At 50.4% G+C, this 21,419-nt stretch overlaps 1 protein-coding gene across 2 annotated transcripts in view; it reads right to left on the bottom strand.

The window, feature by feature from the left end:
• Nucleotides 1-21,419, bottom strand: part of Myo15a (myosin XVA) — a 58,765-nt gene that overhangs the window by 3,355 nt on the left and 33,991 nt on the right. For both annotated transcript variants that reach the window (NM_001427826.1, XM_087573796.1), the window contains 21 exon segments: nt 2,400-2,540; nt 4,018-4,151; nt 4,545-4,678; nt 6,921-7,054; nt 7,750-7,910; nt 10,150-10,246; nt 10,862-10,939; nt 11,157-11,251; nt 12,887-13,017; nt 16,673-16,755; nt 16,912-16,985; nt 17,198-17,270; nt 17,527-17,599; nt 17,786-17,901; nt 18,126-18,304; nt 18,678-18,752; nt 18,845-18,956; nt 19,509-19,650; nt 20,276-20,394; nt 20,480-20,595; nt 20,907-20,982. In NM_001427826.1, coding sequence (NP_001414755.1) covers nt 2,400-2,540; nt 4,018-4,151; nt 4,545-4,678; nt 6,921-7,054; nt 7,750-7,910; nt 10,150-10,246; nt 10,862-10,939; nt 11,157-11,251; nt 12,887-13,017; nt 16,673-16,755; nt 16,912-16,985; nt 17,198-17,270; nt 17,527-17,599; nt 17,786-17,901; nt 18,126-18,304; nt 18,678-18,752; nt 18,845-18,956; nt 19,509-19,650; nt 20,276-20,394; nt 20,480-20,595; nt 20,907-20,982 — 2,343 coding nt within the window.

Raw genomic sequence — 21,419 nt, 5'->3', positions numbered from 1 at the left:
ATCAATCCAGCACACACTGAGCATCTGTTATGTGGCAGGTACGATGCTGCAGCCAGGGTGCAGATAGGGTAGATAAGGCCTTGTCTACCTGCCGCTGATGTTCTGAAGGTGGGAGGCAGGCAAAAGGAAGACAAATCCGTAAGTGATATACTTGCAAGGTGTGCTGAGGGCCACAGAGGCAGAGTTGGCAAGCCCTTAGGAGGAGAGCCAAGGAAGGCTTTTGGAAAGAGGGGCTTTTATGATGAAGCTCAAATAAAGGGAGGGGGGGGGTCCTTCCAGGAACCAGGAAGAAGAAACATTTCAGGTAGAGCAAACAGTTAGTACAAAGGATGGGTGGGGGGAGGCGGATGACTCTGGCACAGAGGAGCTGTAAGAGGCAAGGAAGGTGTAATGACTGAACAGGAGGAAAGAGGGAGAGGAGGCTGCGGTGAGACGGATTGGGAGGGAGGGATAGCACAGTCAAGGAGCCAAGGAGGGAGCCTAGGGCTGAAGCAAGCGCAGGAAAGGGGGGTGGTAGAACCGTGTGCTAGCTAGTTTTATGTCAGTCTGCCACAGGTTAGAACCATCTGAAAGGAGGAAACTTCAATTGAGAAAATGCCTTCATAAGATCTGTCTGTAGGACATTTTCTTATGAGTGATTGATGGGGGGGTTGGGGATTTAGCTCAGTGGTAGAGCGCTTGCCTAGCAAGCGCAAGGCCCTGGGTTCGGTCCCCAGCTCCGGAAAAAAAAAAAAAAAGAAAAAAAAATGAGTGATTGATGGGGGAGGGTCCAACCCACTGTGGTGGGCTATCCCTGGGCTGGCAGTCTTGGGTTCTGTAAGAAATCAGGCTAAGCAAGAGGTGAAGAGCAAGCTGGTAAGCAGTATCCTTCCAGTCCCAAATTCTTTTTTTTTTTTTTTTTTTGGTTCTTTTTTTTCCGGAGCTGGGGACCGAACCCAGGGCCTTGCGCTTCCTAGGCAAGTGTTCTACTGCTGAGCTAAATCCCCAATCCCCAGCAGTATCCTTCTATGCCCTCTGTATCAGCTCCTGTCTCCAGGTTCTTGCCCAGTTTGAGTTCCTGTATTGATTTCCTTCAGTGATGAACTATCATGAGGAAGTGTAAGCCTAATAAACCCTTTCCTCTTCAACGTGCTTGGTGCTTCGTCTCAGCAGTAGTATCCCTAACTAGGACATCACCATTGTAGAAATCATTTTGAAAGCCCCGGGGGCAGAGAGGTTACAGGGAAAGAAACTATGGTTACCAGAGGAGGGAGACAAGGTAAAGGGGTGTAGGGAAGGGCCATCCAAGAGCCTAGTCCTGGTCACAGCTTCTCTAGGGCTCTTGATTGTGGCTCTTTATTTCAGCAGCAGAGCTGGTTCAGTGAAAGGCCCAGTCTCACAAGGGCAGGCAATTTCGATCCTGCCCTTCTCTCTGCTTCAGCTCTGTCTCTTCTTCTGTTCTGATGCTAGGGACCACAAGATTTAGCCAAGACTCTAGTTTCCTAGTCTAGATGTCACAAGGAAAATTACTTACCTTGCTTCTAATCCCAGCCCCCCACCCCCACAATCCAGCTGCCTTGTCTCAGCCCAGGTCAAACTTCCTTAAACCTCCTGTGTCAAACCTGTCCACTCACTGACCTCCTATGCTCCCAATGACCTCAGAAAGCTCCCAACTATTTCTATTTCTTCTTCTTCCTTCTCACCTTCTTCTTTGTCCTCTTCCCTACCTTCCCCTCCTCCTTCCCCCCTCCTCCTTTTTCTTCTTTCTTCTCTAGACAGGATCTTTAGCCCAGGATGGCCTTTATAGCTAAGGATGACCTTGAACTGAGGATCCTCTTGCCTCTACTTTCTGAGGTTGCTGGGATTACAGGCATGTACCATGTACTACCATGACCAGTTGTGCAGTGCTAGGGATCAGACCTATGACCTCGTCTATGTTAGGGAATTACTCTATCGACTGTTATATTCCAGCTCCCAGTTTGCTTGCTTGTTTGTTTATTTATTTATTTAGGTTTTCTCCATGTAACCCTGGATGCCCTGGAACTTGCTCTGTAGATCAGGCTGGCCTCCAATTCACAGAGATCTGCCTGCCTCTGCCTCCCAAGTGCTGGGATTAAAGAGGGGTGCCATCACCACCTGCCTCCCAGGGTTTTATTTGTATATTCAAATTTGAGACTTCTCTTTCCCTGGTGAATCTTCCTAGTACCCTGCCAAACACATCACTATTCTACAAACAACCTGTATTCTTCCCCCACAATGCACTGCTAAACTGCTTCCTGGGAAGGCCTCCACAATAGCTCACAGCTCTGTTCCCTGCAGTTTGCTTTCTGGGGCATAGCCCAGGTTGGAGAAGAGCCCTGAGTGCAGAATGAGAAAGCCAGAGCCTCCTGACAGGGTCTGGTTGGCAGGATTGGACTTACCTGTTCCAGCTGGAGCTGCATGGTCCGCTGGGCTGCCACATCCCCCAGAGAGATCTCAACATACGGGTAGCTGGAATTGGCCGTGGGCTGCTGAGTCCACGTGGACTGGATCTCCTTCAGGGGAATCTTCACAATCAGCTCCTGGGGATGAGGACAGAGTAGCCAAACAGTTGTGAGGGTGAGGGTGGTCCCTACCATGCCGAACCTTCTCCTGCAGGTCTGATCAAAAGGTAGAAGGCCCAGCTGTGCCAGTTCCTCAGACACTCGTTGGCTTTGTGAACACTCTGGATCTCACCTTCCTCACCAGAGGAAACTGATTGAACAAATACTGATGCTTCATGCTTGAGATCCAAGAGGGTAGTGGGGTACTTCGACCTTTATATCGGAGCTGGAAACCCCCGTATCCCTTATCAAAGAACTTTATTTCTGGCCCTCACGCAGAGAAAAATGGAGTGATGGACAGTTAGTACCGCTCCCAGCTACTGACCAGTGGGGACGTAGACTGAGGGTCATGGCAGCTCCTTGCCCCTGGAGAAAAAGCATACTTCTACTCTAGGGGACAAAGGGGTCTGTTCTATATTGTCTCCCAGGGTCTCCAGCCACTGCACTTTCTCCATCCCACTTCTTCCAGTGTCCCCTAGACTCATCTCTAAGCAAACCTCTTGTCCCCAAATTCACAAGTTTTTCTGGTGTTTGTTTTGTTTTTATTTATTTTTTTGTTTGCTGTTATTGTTACTTTGTTTTGTTTTGTTTTGTTTTGTTTTTCAAGACAGGGTTTCTCTGTGTAGCCCTGGCTCTTCTCCTGGAACTTGATTTGTAGACCAGGCTGACCTTGAACTCATGTAGTTCTGCCCTACCCTGCCTCCGGAGTGCTGGACCTTGATGGCTATAGAAAGCCCTAGCTCCCTGGAACCGGACTATATTTGGAAGCAGGAATTGTAAAAAGGGGTTAAGGGGTCAGGGTTAGAATGCTTGCCTGGTACTGGGGCCTCTGGATTCCATCCCCAGTATCACAAGAAAAAGAGATAAAAGGTAGGCAAGGTGGTGTATGTCTGTAATCCCACAGTTGGAAAACCGAGTCAGGTAAAATCATTGAGGGACAGCCTGAGCCACAAATTTACACAGCCCCGCCAAGAGAGGTATGTCAGTTGAAATGAGGCCACTGGGTTAGGCTCAATTCCAGCATGACTAGTGTCCTTATAAGAAGAGAAAAGTTGGACACATGGACACTAGGGAGGTGCCCATACAGAGAGGCCATGTGGGGACACAAGAAGTCACTGTCTATAGCCAAGGAGAAACCAAAGCTTGAAAGCTTCAGAAATCCTGGAAATTTCAGCTTGCATTGCACAGGGCTCCCAGGCTGTGGCACGAAACTGTGGCAGCCTGACATACTAATCACATGTTCTCGGTGTGTTCTCCTACATGTCTCCGTTCACATAACCCTATTTGGGCCAGAATTGTAGCATTTCCACTTTCCAAATGAAGGCTCTGAAAGGGAAGGGACTGGCTGCAGACTGTGCAGGGGGTAAATGTGTAGCAGGCATCTTTGTCCCCAAGAGAGGTGGAATGCCAAGGGACAGAGGGGACAGGTGGACAGGGCCTGGCAGGGGTCACTCACATGGGTCTTGGTGCTGAGGAAGTTGAGGCCATTATGGTTGACAGCGAGGATACAGGGGGCTGGCACCAAGACATTGCTGCAGCTCTGGATGAAGAAGAAGGAGGAGCCAAACAAGGGAAAGGCACTGAGGAGGCCTGCAGTGTGGAGAGCCTCAGATCAGGACACCAGGACAACAGGACAGCCACTGCCCTGAGCTGCCACAGGACAGCCACTGCCCTGAGCTGCCAGGCTGCCTGCAAAAGCTGCTCTCTGCTTCAACCTGCTCCGACCTCCCTTCCTCCCCTCTTGGTCTCTTCCTGTACCTCACCTTCTGTCCCTTCATCTTTAGCTCTTCGCCAGGCATCATTTCTAACCCAGGTGACACTTTTTTGGATAGTGGTAACAAGCCTTTCCAGATAGGCAGGCAGCCTGGCTGCCACCAAACACTGCTTTTGTACAAAGACAATAGTAACTCCCACCTCCCTCTAGCCATTCTCAGCTTAGCTTCCCCTCCCATGTGTCCAGCCCTCCTCCCAGCCAGCTCTCACCCAGGAACTGAGCACGGGCCTGGTGGGGACTGAGTGCCTGAGTCTGCTGCCTGTGTTGGCTAACCAGGTTGAGCCAGGTGTCACCGGCTGTGGTGTGGTAGAGCTGGGCTGGGATGTACTCTTGGACCTCACGCCTGTGTGCAGAGGGTAGAGGGCTCCTGAGAACCCAGTCACTTGCCCATCCCCACTGCAAAGTAGGCATGACACCAGACATCGCCGCTGTACAGGCCTGGGTTATTAAATGTAGGGGAGCACGGAAAGGAAATGCAGGATCCCTACTCACAGTGGAGGGAGCTGAGGCTGTGGGAGGTAGTGTAGGCAGGGTAAGATGTGGCTCCAGACTGGGTGTCTTAGTACCCAAGCGGGGAGCTCAAGGCAAAGGGGTGAAAAACACAAAGGTGCAGGAAGACATCTACACAGGAAACCGCGCTGAGACCCCAGGGACATCATCCCCACCTTTCTCAGTTCCTGCTCTCACCCTCTTCTTTGCCATATGCAGAATCTCTCAGGACAGTCCTTATGGCTCTTGGGCAACCCCAGACCATCCCACCCACCATGGGCTGCAGTTGGGAAAAGGGCTAGAAGCTGAGGCAGTCCCTTCTCCCAGAGTTCCCCTGCCCTACTTGGGTGAGAGGACAGAGGTAAATATTGAGTATCTTCCTAAATTGTTGTTGTTGTTGTTATTACTGTTATTAATTATTGTTGTGTGCTTCTTTCGTTGTTTTGAGACAGGATATTACTATGTGGCATTGGCTGGCTTGAAACTTACTACGTAGACCAGGCTAGCCTCAAAGTCATAGGAGTTGCTTGCCTCTGCCTCCTGATTGCTGGGATCAAAGGCATGCTGACCTAGTATGTAGCTGGGCATGACATCTGGCTTCAACTATTTTTTTAAGACAAAGTCTCTCACTGAACCTGGAGACACTGAGTAGCTAGGCTCCCTGGGCAGCAAGCCCCGGCGGACCTTCTGTCTGACCTTCTGAGTTCTGGGATTCTAGACACATGCCACCATGTCTGGTATTCTGTGCAGGGCGCTGGTGGGGTACAAGCTAAGGACCTCAAGCTGCTGTGGCAGCACTTCTTGGAGTAAGCCATCTCCTAGCCTCTGGATTATAGTTCTCGGGGTCTCTTCTTCCTGTTCCCGATCCTTCCATGACAAGTGACCTGTGAGTCGAGTGTGTGCTGCTTCAGGCCTGGAAATCGTAGGGAAGTGGACAAAGGAGTCCAGAGTCATCTCCAGCTACTTACTTACACGGCAGGCCAGCTTAGACTACATGAGACCCTGCTGCACAAAAGGCGGGGGGATCATTCTCAGTAGCACAGACATCAGATATACATACTAAAGATAGCATCTTGCAGGCTGCCGAGATGGCTCTATGGTTAAGAGCACTGGCTGCTCTTCCAGAGGACCCAAGTTCAATTCCCAGCACCCACATGGCGGCTCACAACTGTTTGTAACTCCAGTTCCATGGGACCTGTCCCCCTTATACAGATGCACATGTATACAAAACACCAATGCCCATAAAAATGAAAAAAAATCTTTAAAGAGACAGAGAGAGGGGGAGAGAGAGAGGGAGAGAGAGGGAGAGAGAGAGAGAGGGAGGGAGAGAGAGAGAGAGAGAGAGAGAGAGAGAGAGAGAGAGAGAGAATGAGAATCTTGCTGTTATTCACACAGGGCTTCTCAAAGTGTGGTCCAGGGGCTAAGGCCACATCCGTTTTCACAGTGAAACCAACATGTCACTTGCTTTTCCCCCACTCTCATCCTCTCACACGTGAACTGTGAAGCCTCTCAGAGACTGTGAGACGGGTTGGTCTACACAGTGAAATGATGACAAGCTGACCTAAGGTGAGTCACCCAGGGCAAGGTTCACAAATGTCAGACAATGATGGGCTTCTCGCTCCTGCATCATGGTTAGCTCCCACCACATGTGCATTAACACAGAACGGCTACATTATTCTTGTAAGATAAACAGGCAAGCTCCGTTCTGATTTGTGTTTTGAGACAGGGTTCCCAGTGGGCTACCCAGTCTAGCCTTGAGTTCCCGGGATCGAGTGACCCTCCTGTTTTAGCATCATCTCCACTGCTGAGATTATAGGCATGAGCTCAGTGAATGCTTATGTGGCTAAACTCCAAGGCTGTGTATGTTTTCTGGCCTCCAAGGCATATGTGTCTTGAAAGCTTTCATTGATCATTACATGTGTTCTAAGTGATAACAATGCGTTGTGGGAAAGGAAAAGAGCTTCCAGGCCAGGAAAGCCTCTTCCAGTCTGATTGGTGCAGAGGGGAAACCGGGGCCTAGGATCAGCAATTGTGAGATAAGAGGGGATGGGTGGCCTGCCCTCCCTCCCAGCTGAGACGAGTAGACAGATGCTCACACACTGGGCAGGTAGAAGTGGTCCTTGGCGCGGTGCTGCAGTGAAGCCAGCTTGGACACCTGCTGTAGCTGCTGCTCAGTGGGCTGGCTGGCTGGCACACTGCTAAAGAGGCCCTTCAGATAGTCAGGCAGAACCTGCAGGAAGCAGTTGCATGAGGAGCTGCCAGACAGCAGCACACCTGGGCATCCATGGTCAGGGGCTCTGAGTCAGGCCATTGCACTGACTCCAGTCCTTCCCACTGTTAGGAGTTTATGGTTCATCGCTCCTTTCTGGTTTGTGAGGAATGAGGATAGATGCATCTGGGAGCAGAGCTCTGAGGGATGATGAAAACTATAAGGGAGTTTCCATAGTAACACGGGAAGGTGTAAAACAAAGCATAAACAGTATAGTAAACATTAGATACCTATTTGTTAACATTGAGACCCAAAGCAGACTCCAGAGTTTCCTCTAGAGTCTTCGGTCCTATAGATCTGGGGCAGAACTGGTTTGTATCAAACTTCTGCTGGTTCTTGAGTAGCACACTACCAGGCTATGCAGGTCTCAGCACTGTGCGGCCCCAGAATGAAGCTGCTGGGTGTTTGAGAAAAGGTCTCCCTATATAGCCCAGCTGGCCTGGAGCTTGCTGTATAGACCAGGCTGGCCATTAACTCATGGAGATCCGCCTGCCTCTGCCTTCTGAGTACTAGGATTAAAGGCCTGCACTACCACATCCAACAGTTGTGGTTGTGCTTTGTCAGTGGGATTGCTAAAGCTTTGGTATGAGTTCCTCGAGAATCTGGGCATGGCGTGTGTAGGTTGTCCAGCACGATAGCGAGGCCGCATGTCTGACCTGATTGTAGTGCATAGTCACATACAGCTCGTTCTCGAACTTCAGTGGCTGGTCCCAGAGTACCCGCCGGAACCAGAGTGTGTAACCACCATCCACCTGCTCCATTCCTGAGGCCACATCCAGGATGTAGGCCTGGCAGCTTAGTGGACACACGTGCTGGCCTAGAGGGAGAAAGAGGCATGGCTGGGAGGAAACCTGTGGTGTAAGCCACACACAGCACCAGACTGCCAGCCAAGTGGAGTGTCCCCGGCAAATATACAGCTTCCTTATGAAGGGGAACAAACTTACAGGTTGGCATGCACCACTGAGGTGCTGGTGATCACAGGAGGATCAGCTCCTGCTCAAGGGAATGAGTGACATCCCATTCTTCCCAGGGAAGGGGCATTGAGTGCTCTGGAATGCCTATCGGGGTCTAGAAAGGGCCCTGGATTCTGCCCTGAGAAATCCCAGCTCCTTTCCAGAGGAGGCTAGGGTTGGGGGGTCACAGAGAAGCATGGTAGGCGTTGGCCAGGAGCTTTGCTGCAGACCTCCTTCAGGAGAGCCTGCGTGCTGGACATCTGTGGTGGGTAGCGTTGAAGGCATGAGCTCTAAGCTGGGAGAGGTACACATGCTTCTCCCTTGCACTGGTGTTCTGCTACTCATGTGTTTGAATGCTTGGCCCATGGGGAATGACACTATCAGGAGGTGGCCTTCCTCGTTGGAGTAGGTGTGGCCTTGTTGGAGGAAGTGTGTCACTGTGGGGGCAGGCTTTAAGGTCTCCTATGCTCAAGCTCTGTTCAGTGGGGAACAGTCTCCTCTTGCTGCCTGAGGATCAAAATGTAGAACTCTCAGCTCCTCCAGCACCATCTCTGCCTGGATGCTGTGAAGCTTCCCACCGTGATGATAGTGGACTAAGCCTCAGAAACTGTAAGTTGGCCCTAATTGAATATTTCCTTTCATAAGAGTTGTCTTGGTCATGGTATCTCTTCCTAGGAATAAAATCCTAACTAAGACACTGTCCCTCCTCTTCAGTAAAACTGTACTATGGAGGGCCACTTGGCATGATGATGAGAGTCCAGAATCCTGAGGTCAGATTGCCTGGCTCTGACCTCCATTGTGTAACCTTGGGCAGGTCACTGTGGTGTTTGAGGACAGTCTCTAGGGATAGCAATGTCCTAATGTCTAGAACCTGTGACTGTGTCACCTTATGGCTAAAGGGTCTTTGCAGATGTCATTGAAAGTCTTAGATTTCAGGCCAAATGGAGTCGCTAAAAATGCTAAACGAGAGACAAGAGGCTCAAGTCAGATGTGGGATTGAAGAGTTGAAGTTGGGGCAGGAGAAAGACATCTGAAGACCATACTCTTGACTTCAGAGACAGGGAAGGAGCCCCAAGCCAAGCAGTGTGGGCAGCTTGGAGAAACTGGGGAAGGTCGAAAACGGAACCTCCCCTAAAGCTTCCAGAAGAAAGCAGTCTTGGCCATGTTCCCATTTTAGTTTCTGACTCCCAGAGCTGTAAGATAATCCATCTGTGTAGTGGGAAGTCACCGAGCTTCTGGTTGTACTATAGCAATCACAAGAAATGAATACAGGTCAGATTCTCTGGGCCTTAATTTCCACGTTAGAGTCTGAGGTGGGGACACTTCTCAGTCATAGAAGGTTTGCCTAAGATCCACAAGACCCTGGGTTTGATTCCCAGCATATTCCCAAACCATTACAAACAAATCAACCACAGGCTTTATGCCATTAAATACTTTGAACCATGCCTACTATATGCTCAATATATGTCTATCGTTCCAGGCATTTTGCTACCTGCTGTGCCCATCCCCATCTGTCCTGACTGGACCTGGGTTAGGAAAGGCTGAGGCACTCATGAAGAATGACTGGAGATGGCTGTGACTACCAGTTGGTGGAAGGCTAATCTCGCGTGGGCATGCTGCGAATTGGAGGGCTTTTGGGTTGTGTGAGAGGTTCCCTGTGTACCTAGGGGTCCTTAAGAGAAGGGTCCACTGAGACCCTAGGAAGGGATCACATGCTCCTGTGAGGGCTTTGAGGGATGGAGCAAATGTTCCTAAGTGGGATTTCAAGTGTCTGGTGTTATGGATGAAACTTTCCCAACATGTAAGAATCTAGAGAACAGGTTCTCTGATTGAGGAGCCCTGAGGGGCCTGAGAGACCAAAGCAGGATTCAGAGGTTTGGTCCTCCATGTACACCAGTCTGGACAGGGAGACAATCTTGTCCAGAATATAACAAAATAGGAGAAATGAAAGACTTGGAGAGAGAGCTCATTAACAAAGAGGTCCATGGAAGGTTCAGGCTTCAGAGAAAGTGACCATCAGGGCAGGGTAGAGAGGCTCCCGTGGCCAGAGATGACGTTGAGGCATGAAAGAGTCTAGAATGTTCAGTCCTCTTGGCTACTCACCTCGGTTGGTGACAACAAAAATGACATACTCATCGAAGGCTTCAGGGCGTGTCAGGGCCATCTCGGAACAGAGCCCCTCTATGACATCCAGGGCCACCTGGGAAGGCCAGAGAGGTAAACCTGTGCCTTAGCCACTAACCAAGAGGCATAGGACTCTGTGGCTCAGCCTGACAGAATATAGATTTTGGAGCTGGCTCCTGGGTTTTCTTTCCATATCCTCTCTGTGACTCTAGGCTGTGTGACTCTTAGCCTCTTGGAGTCTCAGTTTGCTGTCCTGCACTCAGCATCTAAAAGGGACCTATTGCAAGGTGTCCTTGAGACACAAGACTTCCATGATGGCCAAGCTGATTACTTAAAATTGTATAGTTATTTGCATGTGATCTACACACACCCTTCCGAGATTTTCAATCAACTCTTAACTGATAATACCAAACACAGTAAAATGCTGTGTGGATAAATGTCATATGATATTGTTTAGAGGAAGGCAGGAAAAGAATCTGTACTGTTCCAATGTGGCTTTTCCTAAATATTTTCCATCCACAGTTGGATGAATCTGCAGACACTGAACCTACTGTAGTAGAGAGCAGCTAACTGTAAGCCGTGTCTCACTGGGCTGTGCAGGAGCTCCGGGACCACCAGTGCTCACCCGATCCAACCCAGAGCCTGGTATCCCTACCCTTCAGCACCAGCTTGCTGAGACGCCCTCACTTACCGTGCACGTTTTGATTTTCAGATGGCGTTCAAGGCCCCCTGGAAGAAGAAAGAGCTGCCTCTTGGAACTGCGACCTGCCTGGGGTCGGTAAGCAGGAGAGATATGAAGAGGTGGACCCTCTCGCCCTCATGAGAGTCCTCTAATCCAGAGGTATGTCTGTGCCGGAACCTCCATGTGTGACGACTGACAGGAACCACCTTCACACACCACGCACTGCGCATGCGTCTAGCCAGGGGTTCTGGGCTGAGCTCTATCTCCCACTCATCTCCACCCCTCAGCCCTGTGGTAGGCTCACCAACATAGCTCGAAGCTCCATACTGCTGGGGAACTCCAGACGGCCTCCAAAACGCAAGGTCTTCTGCAGGTTCTGTTCACAGGCCTTGGCAATCCCTGCAGAGGCAGAGAGCTGAGGCCTTGCTCAAGGTTGGCCATGGAGGAAAAGGTTCCTCTTACCTCAGCCACTCGCTCCCTACAAGGACTAGGTCTCGTTCCCTTTTGGCTAGCTGAGGAACGTGAACTCAACAAGAGGCAATCACTCACCAAGATTAGGACCTCAAGGAGGATCCAAACCTACATCTCATGGGGTTTTATAATCTGTCTTGCCCTCGGCTTCGGATGGACCTCGAGACGCCTTTGCTCCTTAGCTGTTGCCTATGTTACTCATTCTCAAATGACCTAATGGATAGCATGATGGTGCCCAGTTCCTGTCAACTGGGACTACACACCGAGTGCCCCGTCTCACCGAACAGCACAGGGCAGAGACCCCACCATCAATGCTCCACACATCTAAGGTAAGCAATATACTGTCCCACTCCAGGGGTGGAGTCAGGAATTCCAGGGCACATTCTGTAGTCATCTCCCACCTAGGAGCCCTCCCCTAGTTATCCCTGCTGGTCAATAATCAGAGGAAGATTCAGGGGACGGACTCCCCTATGTTCTCTATGGCTGCCATCACTGTCATTGATTATAGGGTCCTGGCCCCTCTATTATTTGGAACTATGATCTTAGTGCATGCAATCATTTTTATTTTTGTTTTTTGTTTTTTTGTCAACTTGACGTAAACTAGAGACACTAGGAGTAGGACACCTCGGTGGAGGAAGTGCCCGTCAGATTGGCCTGTCGAGATGGGGTATTTTCTTGAGCAAAGATTGGTGTGGGAAGGCCTGGCCCACTGTAGTTGGTTGTGTCCCTAGGCAAGAGGCCCTGGGAGGTAAAAGAAAGGTAGATGAAGGTTGGGTGTAGTGGCTCCTTTAATCCCAGTACTCCAGAGGCAGAGGCTGATAGCTGAAAGTGAGCCTGAGAGTAAGCCAGTAAGCACTGCTTCTCCAAGTCACTGCTTCAGCTTCAGCCTCCAGTTCCTGCCTCCAGTTCCTGCCTCCAGTTCCTGCTCTGACTTCCCTTCATGATGGGCTGTAAGCTGTAAGATCAAACAGTTGCTGCCCATAGTTGCTGTCGGTCATGGTGTTTTATCATGAGAGAAATGATACTATGTATCCCATGCTGGGTTGGAACTCCTCATTTTCCTGCCTCAGCAGCCTGTCCTGTCCCAAGTGCTGGGATTACAGATGTGAATCACCAGGTCTGGGCTCTTTCTTAGAGTTGCTATGGAAACAAAGCTAGAAGCCGCCCCCTCCACACTGCTAAGATGCTTACACTTTGCTACCAACTGCAGACCACTGAATACCCTGCACCAGCAGAAACGAGGCCCTACTTTGGGGTTCCTGGTTCTTGCCCTACCTCCTTCATTTCTCCTTCATGTCATGCATTTCCACTTCTGGGCCCCAACTCCTGCAAAGTCCATCTGGAAGTTCTTTCTGCCCAATCACTGCCCATGGCCATTCCTGCTCCAGGAAGCCTTCTCTGGCCACACCCACATGAGGTCAGAGGAGCGAACGCACCAATCGCCTTGGGATCTCCATGAATGTTTGTAGAGTCATGTGTATCAATTCGGCACCAGGCAGTGGCCAGGCTCTCTGGTTTTCCCAGCCCGTCCCTGTGTGGGAGTCCCAGCTCACAGTCCCTCACCTTGGAAGGGCAGACCTGGAGTCCAGCTCACGTGTTGGAGGAAGCGAATGAGGTATGGATAGAAGACCTCAGAGCAACTGTAGTAGGCAGCCAAGATGTACAGCAGCCTCCAGCCTCGCTGACAACTGTCCCTGTAAGCACACAGGGGTCACATCACAGATGGCATAGAGGTGGACACAGGCTCCAAGACTGGTCAATTCAGTCAACTCTACTTTTTGCATCCTGAGTCATTATGGCTACTTCAAGAATGAATGGGCAGGGGGCCAGCTGAGGTCAATGTAGCTAGCTTTTTTTTTTTCAGGGGCTGGAGAGATAGCTCAGCAATTAAGGGCACTGACTGCTCTTCCAGAGGACCTGGGTTCAAATCCAGCACCCACACAGCAGCTCATAACTTCTTGTAACTCCAAGATCTGACACTTTCACATAAACATACATGCAGGCAAAATACCAATGCACATACAGTAGAGGTAACTATGTTTTTTTAAAAGATCATTTTTCCTTTCTTTTTAAAATATGTGTGTGTGTGTGTGTGTGTGTGTGTGTGTGTGTGTGTGTGTGTGTAATTTTCATGATTTTCATGTGTAGGTATGGATATGCCATGGAAAGTATATGGAGGTCACAGAACAAACGTGTGAAGTGGGTTCTCTTTTCACATTTTCATCTGGGTTCTGGGGATTGAACTTGAGTTGTCAGGCATGCAAGGCAAGCTCTTCACTCACTGAACCATCTTGCTCTCCCCAGAAGAACTGTTTTTCAGGCTGGGAAGATGGCAAGGTGGGTAAAGAGTTTGCTCTGCAAGCACAAGAGCCTGAGTTTGGATCCTCAGTCCTGAGGTAAAAGCTCGATATGGCAGCATGTGCCTGCACCCCAGTTCAGAGCCTTACCCCAGTGTTCTGAGTCCTTGCCCACCTCTGCCACAGATGTCACTTCTGAACCTTCACTTCTGGGCCATCAGGGAATGAAATCCCTTCTGTGCACTCACCTCCCAGGGTAACCCCTGCTCCAGGAATCCTAACCCCTAACCCGGGCCACTATTGGGGGACAGACACAGGTAGATTCCTGGAACTTACTGGCTAAAACAGTGAGAACTCAGTTCAGTGTGAAATACTGTGAAAAGGGAGGAAGGAAGGAGGGAAAGAAGGAAGGAAGGAAGGAAGGAAAGAAAGAAAGAGGAAGGGAGAAAGAACAATAGAGGAAAATACCCAAAGTCAACTTCTGGCCTCCATGTTTGCATGCACACACACATACACACACACACACACACACACACACACACACACACACACACACACACACTAGAGAGAGAGAGAGGGAGAGAGAGAGAGAGAGAGAGAGAGAGAGAGGGAGGGAGAGAGAGAGAGAGAGTATATAAAGAACAGGTTGACCATGCTGACATCAAACTTCTTCTACTTCAGCTTCTGAAGGGCTTATAGCAAGTGCCACTATGCCCAGTGTGACTTTATTTCAACTCTCTAGTGGTTTGCCACCAACTGTCCCTCCTTGTGGGATTGAGATCTATTGAGATCTATCCCACTTGTTCTGATATGATCCCTTATTCAGGGACATGGTGAATGACAAATGTCAAATGGGTTTGTGTCAATCGAACCGTTTATGGGGAATATTAGGCAGTTATGGAGTATAAAATGAGGCCAGGTATAACTGTAACCCATCGTCTGCCCTCTGTGTTTCAGCATTTCAGAAATACTGTACAAGCTCTTTTATTTTTGTTTAAATTTTCTTTATATTTACTTACTTAAGTGTGCACATGCACAAGTACACACATGGAGGTCAGAGGACAACTTTAGGAGAGGAGTCGGTCCTCTCTTCTACCATACGGGTTCCAGGAATTGAACTCACATTGTCAGGCTTGGAGGCACACACCTCCACTAGCTGAGCCTTCTCACCGGCCCCTACTCTCACTTTGTTTTGAGACGGGGTCTCATGTAACCTAGGCTAGCCTTGAACTCAGTATATTGCCAAGGATGGTCTCCCTCCTACTTCTGCCTCCTGAGTTCTGGGATTACAGGCGTGCAACTACACCCAGGCTTTGCTCAGGTTCTGTTGTCAGAGACTGGAGAGATGGCAGACAGGTCATAGGGTGAAAAGTCACCAAGCTGGGTGACCTGAGTTCCATCCTGGAGACCCACATGATAGAAGGGAGAACCTCCCATCCATTTTCCTCCCCTCCACACATGGACTGTGGTACAATGTATCCTCACCACTAGCACCCTATCACTAAATGTGATGTGGTCTGGGTTTCTTTTTTTTTTTTAATTAAGATTTATTTATTTTATGTATGTGAGTACACTGTCACTCTCTTCAGACACACCAGAAGAGGGCATCAGATCCCATTACAGATGATTGTGAGCCACCATGTGGTTGCTGGGAATTGAACTCTTCTTTGGAAGAGCAGTTAGTGCCCATAACGGCTGAGCCATTTCTCCAGCCCCTGTAATGTGTTCTTTATTCCAAGTTGGATTTCAAGGGCGAAACTTTCTTTCTTTCTTTTTTTTTTTTTTTTTGGTTCTTTTTTTCGGAGCTGGGGACCGAACCCAGGGCCTTGCGCTTCCTAGGTAAGCGCTCTACCACTGAGCTAAATCCCCAGCCCCGAAACTTTCTTGAAAGTCCAAAATGAAGTTCAAATACTCATTTCTCTGCTTTATCAAGCATCAGTAAACAGCAACTGAAGTGGAAATTTAGAAAAGTCCCTGGTTATAGTGATTCTGGGAGCTGTGTGGGACTGTCTGACGGTTCCTCCCCTATCCAGGGTCAACTAGTTTGAGTGAGGGAGGGAAAAAATGTGTTCTTTAGTCCAGGACTTGCCAAAAATGCTATTGGAATTGTTAGGCTCAGCCGCCCACCCTCAGCAGGCCAGCTGTGTTGTACCAGTGAAAACAGAAAAGAGGATCTTAGTAAGAGTGGCCACGTGGGGTCCCTACCTCACCCCCAAGTCCATCTTCTTGGATTTGAGAATTTCTGTGGCACAATGAGTCAGTGTTGCTTTTCTTATGATTCCTGAGTTGAGGAAATGTTTCTCAAAGCTGTCACATTGCTAGCTGTGAGAGACTGCATGGGAATGTTATCAACCCAGAAGAAAGAAGGAGGATCAGAGGATGGAGGATGCCTGCCACTTTTCTCAAGAGTCGTTGTTTTGTTGTTGTTGATGATGATGCTGGTGGTGATGATGATGATAGTGTGTGTTGTTGATGATGATGATGGTGGTGGTGGTGATGATGATAGTGTGTGTTGGTATGTGCACATAAAGGCAGGTGCTGTAGAGGCTAGAAGATGGAGTTGGATCCCTTGGAGCTGGAGTCACGGGGAGTTGTGAGCTGCCTGGCATGGGTGCTGGGAACTGAACTTAGTCCCTCTGGGAGAGCAGCAAGTACTTTTAACCTCGCAGCCATCTCCCCGCCCCTGAAAGCTTGCTTTCTAATGGTGCCTGGACTCATCTCTGCCTGAAAGTTGACCCCAACCGATTTTCAGGTGCTCGAACTAACAGGTTGTCACTTTTGCTCAAACCACCCCAAGCTGGATTTCTGCTGCATGGAACTAAGAACCGGTACTGCATCCCACACGCCTAAGGGACTGAAAATGAAACTTTCTGGCAATGAAACAGGGTTGCCTTTTTCATTGAGGAAGAAAGAGGAGAAATGGCATGCTCAGACCAAGCAACTACCAAAACATAAAGCAGGGAAGAAGGGGAGAGGAGCGAGGCCGAGGAAGGAGAAGTTCTGAGATGAGGGAGTGAACGCACATCAGGGCTGGGAGGCTTAGGCGACTCACTGCTTAGAGCTGGTGTTGTCTGTGATCTGCTTCACAATCTGGCAGTAGCATTCGTCCCTCATGACCTCATGATCGCCACAAAACTGAAAAAAAAAAAGGCACAACAAATCACTTGCTGTGCCCCAGCCCTCCATGCCCCAGCAGGATACATTCATTCCTCTCTGGGCAATGAACTGACAACTGGGGAAACCAAGGCACAGAGCAAGAAGGAAGTGCAAGGCACACGCTTCAGGACTGACCTTCAGGAGGGTGCAGAGTACATCCAGTTCATTCTGGCCCTTCAGTGGGGCATCTCCCATGAACCTCATCACAGCTGTAGGAAAGACACGTTTTGCTCAGACCCACCATGCCCAAGTTGCCCATCCCAAGGGCCCCCACAGTCCATTGCTTCTCTGGGAGCCTGCTGCTGAGATAGCTAGAGGCTTCCGTTCTCTTCAGAGTGCCTCAGGTTTGGGAAAAAACAACTCTGAGAACCAGAGAAGAGAGGTAACAAACACAGGTCACACAGTATTACATCCCACACACCGACAAACATGTCAACTGCCATCTTATTGAGGTTGCTGTCACTGAGTTCAATGAGGGATTCCTGGATCGGGACCTGTGAGGAGACCAAAGCGTTGTATCACAACGGAGTGGGGACAGAACAAAAGAGGGACTGCACCATGCCCTCAGGCTGTATTACAGCAGCCTGTCACAAAATATGGACAGTCATTGACTGTGCTGCAAGGAACCCTGGCTCCAGATGCTGACAGCCAGAGGCTTTCAATGGGGACAAGTATTTGCTCTAGGGGATAAAAAGAAGGTTTCTGCAACACCACTTTACAGATGAGGAAACTGAGGCACAGAACATGCACCTTAGTGAAGCAAAGCATGTCCTCCAGAGTTTTGGACTCCCGGTCTTCCTTAGACTTCAGCTTGAGGCCATCCCTGCAATAAATGGGCACCTCTACCCAGTCTTGTTCCCCAGCCTTTGGCCACATCTCTGCCCCTTCCAGTCAGTCTCCTAAGGGGCCTCCTGATCCACCCTGCAGAAGTGGAGCTGGCGGCCAACAGCCTACAGCTTGAACGAATTCAAGACAGAGAATGGGTAGAGGAAGACGGATCACTACCCACCGGGGACGCCTCCGAGGGTCTCGGAAATACTTCTGGGCAAATTCGAGCATTGTGCTCGGTGGGAGCGCCACGGAGTCCTCTCCGCTGTCAGCGGAACGCGCCCTGACTGGGGGTCCCTGCGGGATAAGTGCAGTTGCCAAGGCCCATCGCCACCCCCACCTCGACCCTCCTGTGAAAGATGACCTCCCTGCCAGCCAAGTTTCAGAACCTCACTTCAAACCTCACTCGCCACTTGTAAAGACTCCACTTCTAAGCCAGGCCCCGCCCTCTAGGCCAGTCCCTTGCATGGGATTGGCTGCACAGTTGGCCCCGCCCCTCGAGTTTTCGCCTTGTCGCTCACCTCTCTCCGGCGCCCCACCTCCCGTGCGGCAGCCGCAGAGGCCACGGCAGCAGCCACGGCGGCAGCCCGGCCCCGCCCCGGCTCTGCCGGGAGCTGCAAGAAGTCTGGTGCGGCAGCAGGCTGCACTAGCTCTGAAGGAAAGCGGCCTACGCGTCCGTGGACGGCTCCGAACCGCCAGCCTAGGGACAAGTAGAGGAAAAATAGGAAGGTCTTGTTTTGGGATAGAGCGGGTTCCTTTAAGGAGATTTGGGCGCCCCCTTGGTTCATTCCTAGTACTGTTTTTGTCATTGTTTTTGTTTTTGTTTTTTGTTTTTTGTTTTTTGTTTTTTTGTGGTACTGGGAATGAATGCCTAGAGAAACAGACCACAGGCTTGGAGACATACCTCAGCCACATGTGCAGGCAGAGGTTGGGTTGAAGAGCTGTTGGCTCACTCTGTCAGGTCATCGAAGGAGACCAAGAGGGCACCACTAAACTCTGTGTCGGCAGTGTGGTTGGAACCTGGACTAGCACTATCTGGCGCTCCTGGTTTGGGGGTATCTGCAAAAACTCACCAAAGTCAGGGCCTCTCCTCCGCAGCTCCTCCAGATACACCAGTTTCTTGCGTACTACACAGCCCGCACTGTAGCCTATGGGAGGCGCTTGCATCAGCACATACCAGGGAAGCCCCTCTCTCAGCCTCCCTTCTTTTGCCCTCTTTCCACCCAGCCATGGAACTGACCTATTCTAGGTGGTTCCAGGCTCTGCAAGTGGATGATGTCACCCTTGTGGAAGGATAGCAGCTCGGGGTCTTCAGACAGGAAGTTCCTCACTGCCACCACATAATCAGAATCCTGGAAAACATCAGGAATGGAGTGCTGTGTACTGCCTTTACTCCAGAGGCTTGCAATCTTTCTACTGCTCCTTCCATTCTCCCAAGCCACCAGAGAAGGCACATTCCCTAGGTGGGCAGGGGTAAGTGATGAGTGTTCCCTAGACAGGCAGAGGGTAAGGCATTGTGTAGGATAGAAACCTGAGGCTGCTGAGCACTCTAGTGCCTGAGCCACTGATCCCTCCCTAAGCCTTCTGCTCTATCCCCCTTGGGCTGGGTGCTAGGCCTGGATCATGTCCTGCCAAGGTGTAGGAGTGAGTAGAGAAGGAGGTTCAGAAAGAGGAGACGATTGCTTGGGGGCTTCGAGGAGATGCGTTCCACACTGCTGAGGGCAGGCGTGAGGAAGATGCTGGGGAAGCAGAAGGCACAGCAGAGGGAAGACACAGCTCATGGCATAGAGGCCTGTGGATATGTTCTGTGACGTGCACACGTAATAGTGTCTTCACACTCTGGGCAGAGAGGCTGTGGTATATCTGTATTGCAGTGACAGGCAAGACCCGTGAAGAATCCCAACCTTCTTCAGTTCCAGAATGAAGGTGTCTACTAGGGTCTTGACCTGCCGAGCCCGGGCTGAGAAGAGGATGACCTTCTCGTTGGTCAGGTTGAACTCCAGCATGTTCTGAGATGGCATGGTCACAAACAGGATGTCTGCAAAGCTGGAGGGAGAGAAGGTGACAAGAGGCCAGGACCTCATGGCTAAGAAGATGCTCTACCACCCACCCCGGCATTTTCTGTTCCTGTTTCCCTTCTCTGATCCATCTGTGGGTTCTGTGCATCTCTTAAAACCTTGTACCATATTCCAGCCCCACAGTCCAACCACAAACTATGACTATGTCCACATTGTATCTTTGTCTCATCCATTGGTCCAGTTTTCTCCTTCAGAGCAAGGAGCTCTCACCTGACCAGTGATCAGAGTTCTTTCCTGACCTCATGTTGAAAGGGACAAAGGGACTCCAGAAGGGAGTCTGAGCACTCAGCGGGGTCTCAGGAATAGGCATATCTCCTCCCCCAGATGCCTGAGGACTTGATTGATCTCAGCAGTTACCCCTCTGTACATGAGCTCTGCAGACGGGGCTGGCTTGTGACTTCAGAAGCAGAGTAGTGGCTCCCAGCTCCACTTCCTGTCTGTGTGACCAGAGACCATCGACTTTTCTCTCCATGCCTCGCTTTCCATCTCTAACATGGACTTAAGTAACGGTTGCTTAATAACACAGAGGAGCACAGTAAGCTGTTGGCACCAGTCTGTGCCTCTGTGCCTGTGTCCGGACAGCCCACTCCCACCTGTATGCGCACAGGACCCGAAGCCGTCTGCTGGCCTCCCTGTTGCCTTTGGCCATCCTTAGGAGCTTGATGCCAGTGTGGGATACAGCTAGGATCTGCACGCCAGTGCCGACGCTGCCCTAGGAAGTGTGAGCCTGGTGAGGCCTTCTGTCATCATCCCTGGCTACTCTGGGCGGGCAGGAAAGGGTGATCAGGGACGCCTACCATTGCTGGGAAGAGGCGGGAGAAGTAGATCTCCCAGCTGTCTCGGGCCATATTAATGGCCGCCCGCTTCACGCTTTCTGTTACCAGAGGTCGCTGTGTGTCCAGCTGGTTCTGGGCTAAGGAAGACCAGTTCTGCTCAAGACCCTCTTCCCCCTCCTTGCCAGCTCACATTCAAGGAGTTGGGGTGGGGGTGAAAGGCTGATGCCAGCAACAAGCTGTCTGACCAGTAGAAGCCACAGACAGATAAAAGGGCCATACTGTACATTACATGTTGCTGGCCTCCAAACACGAAGCCTGGTGAGGCTGAGTAAGGACAGGCACGTGTGGGAGGCAAGAGGTCTGGGTGTTTCCTTAGCCTTTCGTCCAGACAAAGGCTGCCCCCTATCTGGTTGACCGCCTATCGGCATCCCTTCCCTTCCCAAGGTACCAAACAGGGCCTTCATCTGCAGCCGCTCATCCTCAGATATGCGCAGGCAAGCCTCAGAGAGTGTGTCGTGTAGGATCTGCAGGAAGAAGTGTGTCCCAGCAGCAGGCTAATGAGGGCCCCTGGCAGACACCAAGGTCCATGTCTGGGTTGGTGGGAAGGAGTTCCTGCTCTGTAGCACTAGGGTCATCTGTGAACAACTGGGTTGCCCTTGTTATCTGATCCTTCACACGGTCACCTTCCTAACCCTTTCTGCCTTTCCCAGACCTTGGTTTCTACATGTGTCCAATGAGGCTGGGATTTGATCTCTGGGCCCTACTGAACTCAGAGTGTTTTGTTTTGTTTTGTTGACACAGGGCCCTATGTCAAAACTCTTGATGATTCTTCCTCCACCTTCTGGGTGCTGGAGTTACAGGCATGCACATATTTTGAATTGTGACTTATTAGATGGCCATGTGGCCTTGCTAATCTTGTTTATGGGAGTAGGGGGCAGGGGATATCAGTAAAGCAACTCTC

This window comes from Rattus norvegicus, chromosome 10, assembly GCF_021556685.1.
Source record: "Rattus norvegicus strain SHRSP/BbbUtx chromosome 10, alternate assembly SHRSP_T2T, whole genome shotgun sequence".
NCBI lineage: Eukaryota > Metazoa > Chordata > Mammalia > Rodentia > Muridae > Rattus > Rattus norvegicus.
Note: the sequence above shows the minus strand (reverse complement) of the source record. Positions and strands in the feature narration are given on the sequence as shown.